The sequence below is a fragment of the Dromiciops gliroides genome, chromosome 4 (assembly GCF_019393635.1).
Source record: "Dromiciops gliroides isolate mDroGli1 chromosome 4, mDroGli1.pri, whole genome shotgun sequence".
In the NCBI taxonomy this organism is placed as follows: Eukaryota; Metazoa; Chordata; class Mammalia; order Microbiotheria; family Microbiotheriidae; genus Dromiciops; species Dromiciops gliroides.
The window spans coordinates 61,327,371-61,335,690 of NC_057864.1; the positions used below are offsets into that span (position 1 = coordinate 61,327,371).

General features: G+C 39.3%; 1 protein-coding gene across 3 annotated transcripts in view; it reads right to left on the reverse strand.

Annotated features, from left to right (window-relative positions):
* F5 (coagulation factor V) overlaps positions 1–8,320 on the reverse strand; it is a 96,445-nt gene that overhangs the window by 50,618 nt on the left and 37,507 nt on the right. For all 3 annotated transcript variants that reach the window (XM_044001848.1, XM_044001850.1, XM_044001849.1), the window contains 3 exons: positions 7,591–7,765; positions 6,183–6,282; positions 4,304–4,515 (listed from right to left, as the gene is read on the reverse strand). In XM_044001848.1, coding sequence (XP_043857783.1) covers positions 4,304–4,515; positions 6,183–6,282; positions 7,591–7,765 — 487 coding nt within the window. The remainder of the gene's footprint in view (positions 1–4,303; positions 4,516–6,182; positions 6,283–7,590; positions 7,766–8,320) is intronic.

The following is an 8,320-nucleotide window of genomic DNA, read 5'->3' on the forward strand; positions in this document are numbered from 1 at the left end:
TTTGTAGGTTCTGTAGTTTTAGAACCCGTTTAGAGGCTTGATTTAATGTTCTTTTTGAGGGAACCGAAGGAGAGCTCAGGCAACTTGCTGGCTTCTCTCGTTCATCTTGGCTCCACCTTCAATAACCAACTCTTGTAAAGAGGATATGTGTTGGACTAGAGGGTTTCTGAGGACTCTTATAAGCCTGATGCTCTTGACTCAATTATTCACTAATGTAGCCTTAATGGATTCCTGAGTTTTTCCCCTTAGCTTATAATCATGCTTAAATATCTCCTATCTTAAAGTGTTTTTTTAAAATGATCTTACTACTGTTTAAATTATGGCATTTCTCCCTCCCATACCCAAACTCTGAAGCAGAGTATAAGTGATAATGATGAGAGTTAATATCTATATAGCCCTTTAATGAGGCAGATAGAAGATGCAGTAGATAGAAAGCTGAACCTGGAGTCAGGAAGACAGAAGTTTGAATCCAGACTCAGACACTTACTAGCTATAATGAACCTGGAAAGTCACCTACCGTCTGTCTGCCTCACTTTCCTCAACAGTAAAATGAGGATCATAAGAGGACCTAACTCACAGGGTTGTTGTGAGTATCAAATGAAGTAAGATTTGTAAAGTGCTTAGTAAAGTCCTTGGTATTCAATAGGAACTTAATAAATGCTTGTTTCCTTCCTTCCTTTAAAGTTTTAAAAGCAGAACAAACTTTACTTAGGTTCTATAATTCCCTCTTTTTTTTTTAAAGTGAGGCAATTGGGGTTAAGTGACTTGCCCAAGGTCACACAGATAGTAAGTGTCAAGTGTCTGAGGCTGGATTTGAACTCAGGTCCTCCTGACTCCAGGGCCTGTGCTCTATCCATTGCGCCAACTAGCTGCCCCTCATTCTCTCTTGACAACAAGGCTATACAGTAAATACAATAGCCATTGATAACTTCATTCTACTGATGACAGATTAAGTGACTTGCCCACAGTAACAAAACAAAATATATAAGAGGCAGGTATTGACTCCAACCCTGTTCTGACTTCATTTGCAACACTCTTTCCACCCTACCACATTGACCTTTGTCTCCCTTAAATCAGGCTTCTGGGCCTACCACTCACTCTACAGAAACACCTCTCTCCAAAGCCACTCATACCTTCCTTATCACCAGAACCAAGATTGTTTTTTCATTCTTTTTGGCCTTTTTGTAGCAACTGACATTATGGGTGTGGTTGCTTCCATAACTTCCCCTCCCTATGTCTCTGATGGCATCTTCTGTCTCTTTTGCTAACTTTCCCATCTCGTTCTCTCTTAAACACAGTTGTCCCTTCTCATTATGTCCTTGGCATGCTTTCTCTTCTCTCTCTGCTATCTCCTTTGGGGACCTCATCCCTTCCCTTGGCTTCAGTGATCACTGCTATGCAGATATCTCCCAATCTTTTATGAGAGCTTTTCAAGGGTTGTTAGAGTAGGGCAGGTGGGTGGTACAATGATGGCCCTGAAGTTGGGAGGACCTGAGTTCAAATCTCACCTCAGATGATTACCAGCTGTGTGACCCTGAGCAAGTTGCTTAACCCCAATTGCCTTACATCCAGGGCCATCTCCAGTTGTCCTGATGTATATCTTGCCACTGGACCCAGATGACTCTGAAGGAGAGAGTGAGGCTGATGACCTTGCACAGCCCTCCCTCACTTAAATCCAATTCAGTGCAAGTCATGACATTACTCTGTTATGGTCAAAGGAGAAGCAACAACAACAACAACAACAACAGAGCCAGCTTAAATCAACCCATATGTTTTTTTTTTGAAAGAAATAGTTGGTTGTTCTAGATTTCATAAATTTTCAGTGTGAGAATTTAAATTGTCAAAAGCTAAAAATCAGGGCTCGATTTAGTGTTTTGTGGATAGTCTTGGCTCAAGAAGATGATGGAGAAAATATCAAAGGGGATTAAACTTAAGAACCTGCCCTGGCAGGGGCAGCTAGGTGGTGCAGTGGATAGAGCACTGGCCCTGGATTCAGAAGGACCTGAGTTCAAATCTGGCCTCAGACACTTGACTAGCTGTGTGACCCCGGGCAAGTCATTTAACCCTTATTGCCCCACAAAAAAAAGAAAAAAAAAAACCTGCCCTGGCTTTTCAGAGATCTCATTGTTAAATGTCAGCCAGCACACCCCCACCCCTGGTTTTAATCCTGACTGTGAGATATTTCTTGATATCTGCCAGTATATTTCAACAGCAGCTTAAATTCAGTACAATCAACACGAAAGTAATCCTCTTTTCCCCAAACTTGTTCACCTGACTTCATGTCCATAGATGGGACAACCATCCTCCCAGCTTACCTTGTGGCTCTTATCTGACCCTTACCACACAATTGGTTACTATTTTGTACCCTCAGTATCTTTCAAATCCAGTCTCTCCCACAACAATCACCCTGGTTCAGGACCTTGGTTCTTTCTATTTCTGTGGTAATAGCCTCTTCTCATATCTTCCTAGCTCCCATTTGTCTATTCTGCACACCATTGATTAAGGAAGCCTTCTAATATGATGCCATGTCTATTTCACGCTGAATCTTTAATACTTCCCCATTGCTTCCTGTATATATTTTTTGGTATTCAAGGCATGTCATAGTCTGGTTCCAATAGATATGCCCAGCCTATCTCACGCTTTTATATATTCTATGTTCCTTGTTCTTGGCCTCTTTCTAGTCTCTATGTCTTTGCTTACACCATCTTCTGTGCTTGGAATGTACTCTCTATAGTAAGAAGGGAATAAGCATTTATTAAGTGCCTACTATATGCCGGACACTGTGCTAAATACTTTATAAGTATTATCTCATTTGAGCTTCATAACAACCCTATGAGGTCAATGCTATTATTATCCACATTTTACTGGTTAGGAAACTGAGGTAGACAGATTAATTGACTTGCCCACAGTTGCACAGATAGTAAATGTCTGAGGTTGGATTTGAACTTCTGTTTTCCTGTCTTCAGGCCCAGAGTTTTATCCTCTGCACCACCTAGCTGCCTATAGTCTCTACTTCCTCTTGTTGATGTCTCTTTTTTCCTTCAAAGTCCTATTCAGATACCACCTCCTCCACAAAGGCTGCTGGGTAAAAGTGCTACTCATCTTTTGAATTTCTCATAGTACTTTGCCAGGACCACTTCTTTATATTTAGTAACTCTTATTTGTAACATAGTTATTTGTAGATTTGCCCTTTCTTCTCTCAACCTATTAGACTGTAAGACGATTGAGGGCAAGGCTTGTGTCAGGTTTGTTTTTATGCCTCCAGAATTTAGCATAGTATCTTATGCATAGTAGGCACAAATGTTGTTATGAAGCTCAAATGAGATAATACTTATAAAGTATTTATCCAGTTGCTTCTTTATCTTGAAAAAAGCAGGACCTTTCTAACTATAGATTTCATTTCTTGTTATGTTATGCTTTCCTTTAATTCAGCAGTTCTCAAATTGCTATCAGAGAATCCCTGGTAATGCCTGAGACCTTTTGGAGGTCTCTGAGGTCACAACTTTTGTCATAATGATACTAAGTTTTCATTTCTGATATGGGAGATATCAGTAGACATAACTCTCCTCCAAACAAAAGTTTGAGAAGGACTGCTTTATTTTGCATCTCTTGAAATAAGATATTTAGGTTATGTCCTAAATAATCTTGGGAATTCTTGGACAATTGTGATATAAAAAAATCTGTAATTTCTTCAAGTTGCAGAACTATCATCATGAGAATTCCTTCTACCAAAGTTTAGGTCTTTGCCATCTACCTTGCAGCTGAGCCTTCTTATATGTTTAGTTGGCCCTAATTAGAATGTGAGGTCCCTGACAGCAGGGTCTGTCTCTATTTTCTATTTGTGTCTTCAGTATTTGGCATAGTTGTTGGTACATAATAACCACTTAAATGCTTTTGCATTCATTCAGGAGAAATCTGAGTTTGCCTCACCTAAGAGTTAGTTAGTAAAATAAAGTACATTCAGGAAAACAATCATGCTGAAAAAACAGAGCAGGTGCTTCTATGAAATTCAGTTCCAGTAGAAATTACTATTTTGAGTAATCTACAAAAGAGGATCTGTTTGACTTTTCTACAAAATATTTTTATTTGTTAATACTACCATTTTTGCAGCTCTCTAACCCCAACATCCAGAGTAAAAACCAACAACATGCCCAAGACCCTGGATTTGGAGACAGAGGTCAGATAGGAATAGTCAAATAAAAAGTTTCTATAACAAGAAGGAACACCCAAGACCAAACTTTCTCCAGTTCAGACTGCAAACCTTATAAGAAAGGGTTAGGTAATTGATGATGGAATACAATACCTGGACACCTCGGTTGTCCAAGGTTCTGCTCTTACAAATCAAGAGAAGCCCAATCAGGCCTGAGGCAATGTCCCTTGTAATGTCCACAGTACTGTAATATGGTCTTGTTAGGCATTGAGCATCATTTCCTGTGGGTTCATCAGACTCCAGGATGTTCCATTTATAAGTGTAAGTTTCTCCTGGTTGGACAGGTCTAACCAGGGTGTTGTTTCCTAAAGGAAAGTTTGTAATGAATTTTCATTTGGAAAGTGATTTTATAGCAAGAATTCTGGCCAGAGTCAGGCTACAAGAGCAAAGGAAGAGAAAGTGTGCAGATACCATGAGACCTTGACCAATATTACCTCTTTTCCAAATAGGAAGACAAAGTCTATGCTAAATGTTTATTGAAGAGCTCAGTACTTAGGATGCAGTATTCCTAAGCCCTCAGTTTCCCTAATTATCAGTCAATCAAAGATAAGCAAGTAGAATTTTCAGACCTGAAAGATTCATCATAGCAAGGGTATAGCTTGTGACCTCACAATAAAATCTGGGGTGTATATACACACGTATGTGTGTATGTATATGTGTGTGTAACTTATAGACATGAGTTAATTATATGCATTATTTTAGTTTATCCTAATAAAGATATATTCAGGCAAGTACTACAAGTATTATTTACCTCATTTTAAAGTTGGGTTGTCATCTGGGAAATGTGCAAATACACACAGCTAGACAAAGTGCTGGATCTGGAGTCAAGAAAATCTGAATTCAAATCTGTTCTCAGACACTTAACTAGCTGTGTGACCCTAGGCAAGTCATTTGAGCTCGGTATACCTCATTTCCCTCAATTCCAGGATTGTTGTGAGGTTAAAATGAGTCAATATTTGTAAACAGTTTTGGAAGCCTTCAAGTGTTATAGCCATTATTATTATTATATGCTTATAGGACCTAAGTCTTCCTTAAGGTTGGGTATTCCTAGTATGGGAATTCCTGCTACTGCTCATCACATCTAGCTAGCATGTAAATCCTATCCTGAGACATCCAAAGGTTAATTGACTTGCTCACAACTATTTCAGGAGAAGGATCTTTCTAACTCCAAGCTCCAATAGTCATCTCTCCACTATGTTTCAGTATCTCCAAGAGAATTCAAACTAAAAATAATACAAGAAGGAATGTGAAGATTGTGATAAAGCACATGGAAAGCTCAAACCTACTGATACAACTTCAGGACTGCAGAAGTTTTTTATCTAAGACATTTTGTTATCATAGAGATTAAATAATTTGCCCATAATTTGATCCATAGCTAATAAATGGACAAGTTGGAGATTCCATTGTCTTTCCAGCTGTCCCCACCATACTTATCTAAAACACTCCATTGCTATCTGAGCCCTGGGGAAGCACCAAGATGAGTCATTCCCACATTGTCTGGGACAAAAAAATTTTGAGTCCCATTTGAGTAGCACCAATATGCAGTGGTTTTATATGGTTGTCCACTAGGGGCTGCTGTGACAGCAAGAAAGGGGCATGGTGGTTTACCTGACCCTTCTAGGTATTGAGAAATCATAGGATCAATGACTTTGGCACTGGAAAGGACCTTAGAGGTTATCTAGTTCAACCTCCCACATTGTGACGATGAGGAAACTAAAGCCTAGAGAGGCTGATTTGCCAAGGTCACATAGATAGTAAATGACAGAGATGAGATAGGAAGCCCAGTTCTGTTAATGATAAATTCAGCACTTTGCTCACTGTATCCCACTGGAGGGTGCCTCCTGTCTTCATTCCTATGTGACTAGACTGGCTGTACTATTTATACAGCAAGGAAGGTCAGTAGTAAAATCTACTTTGTCGATGAGAGCAAAGAGAGCAAATGACTTCACCATATGTGAACAGAGATACACACCTGAAGTAGAAAAATTCATTGAAGTTATTTCTTCTGTGGAAAGTGTTATTCCATGAGGATAAATACTATAGGGACGGCTGGCCTTGTTTTTGAATACAATCTACCAAGGTGAGGAAAAAAACACAAAAATCAAGATTTCAGTAATTAAGTCCAATAGGTCTGTATACCATTCAATTAAATTGGTTTATTAAATTTTACACTCATCTTTGGATTGGTGGGGAGGAGATAATACCGATTGGCTAAGTGCTGGTGTCTCACTGTTACCTGGATTGTCCCTAGCAGGAGTATCTGGGAATCTATAATTTTTTCTTATGAATAAGAAGGAAAAGTCTCCCAAACCGCTCCAATTGTTGTTAACTAATGATGGGTTCATCTCAGGGGTGCATTGGTATTTTTGACAACTGGTTCTCTTGAGGGGAAATATACATACTTTAAATCTAATCTTAGGGGAGAAACGACACACTTTAATTCTAATCTGCATTATTAAGATTTATTCTCCATCATTTTCTTAAGTCTAGAAATCAATAAAACAATAAATCAAGCCCTGATTTGTAACATTTGCTGATTTCCAAGGTGTAAATGGTCACCCTGAAAATTTGACAAACCTGTGTGAGCTGACTCCAGTATACCTATGGTCCAGCCTCTCTTATGCCTTCTCTCCAAGCCATAAGACCTTCTCCTATCCCCTTAACCTCCCCACTTAAAGGTAGAGAAAAGGAGAAAAAAATCTGAGACCAGAGGATAAGGGAGGAGATATAATCTTAGGCCTATCTCCCCTCTATAATCTTCATTTCCCTTACCTTCTCTTTTCCTCTTCAACACCTCCCCCTTTAGTCCCTGGATCCTCCTCTCTTGTCTACAGAACAGAGGTTCTTAACCTCTGGTCCCTGAACGTCTTTTTAATGTTTTGATAACTATTTTAATATAATTGATTTCCTTAGTCAGCCTATGTATTTTATGCATCTAAAAACACTATTTTGAGAAGGGGTCCGTAGATTTCACCAGATTGCCCAAGGGGTCAATGACACAAAATGGTTAAGGACTCCTACTCTCGAGCCTCTCGGGTCTTCCATCTCCAGGGCTGTTTGGTAAATATATTCTTTCCTATATATCTGAAAACCCCTTGTATGTAGGACGTGGATAAAGAGAAAGGCACTAGATTCTCAATAATAACTGTGTTTGCACAATTAAGAAGCAAAGAAGAGAAAGAGGGAAATAATGTATGCCCTTCCTTTTTTTTTCACTGTTTGCAAAACAAATAATGTGTCTGAAGTAAATTTGACGTACAGTTTAAAAAACCCAACCATACAAACAACAACAACAAAAACCAAACAATGCCAGATACTCCGAGGCTTTCCTTACACTCCTCAACCACTCCTCTGTCTGTGTCCCAGCATCACTTATTTACCTTGAGGGTGTCTCTCACTTGGGCTCGAATGATAGGGCCCAAGATACCAGTTTCTTGGGGATCATTATTTTCTATGTATTTAGTGAAAGTTTCATCTTGGTACTGTTTGTAAATGACCTTCTTATAATGTGTCCCGATTTGGTTTGCTGAACTGGTGTGCCGAAATTTATATTTTCTGAAAGAAAAAGAGAATCATAGACAAAACGAAGGCTAGTCCTTCTTTCCATTGAAACCCTAGTTCATTATTAGTGGTGATGGTGGAAGGGGTTCCAGGGAATGGAGGTGAAAGAGAGGACAAGAATAATCTCATACTGTACAATGGGGATTCTCCTGAGGAATGTTCTGCCTCTTTAGTGGGATCATCATGTAGCCAATTTCACCATGACTTATTCCAGGATGTTTAAGGGAACAATTGGGTTGGTATATCGGGGATTAAACTGGGTTGGACTGAGTAAAGCATAAGGCAGCTGGTGATGCAGTGGATAGAGCACCAGACCTGGAGTAAGGAAGACCTGAATTCAAATGCATAGATACTTGTGAACACCTCAGCTTACAACAATAATGACAATAGGGGATAAAGAATCAACATTAAACATCATACACACCTCAGCTCACTATCTCTACCAGTTACTTTTTTTTTTTTTAGTAAGTCAATTGGGGTTAAGTGACTTGCCCAGGGTCACACAGCTAGTAAGTGCCAAGTGTCTGAGGCCAGATTTGAACTCAGGTA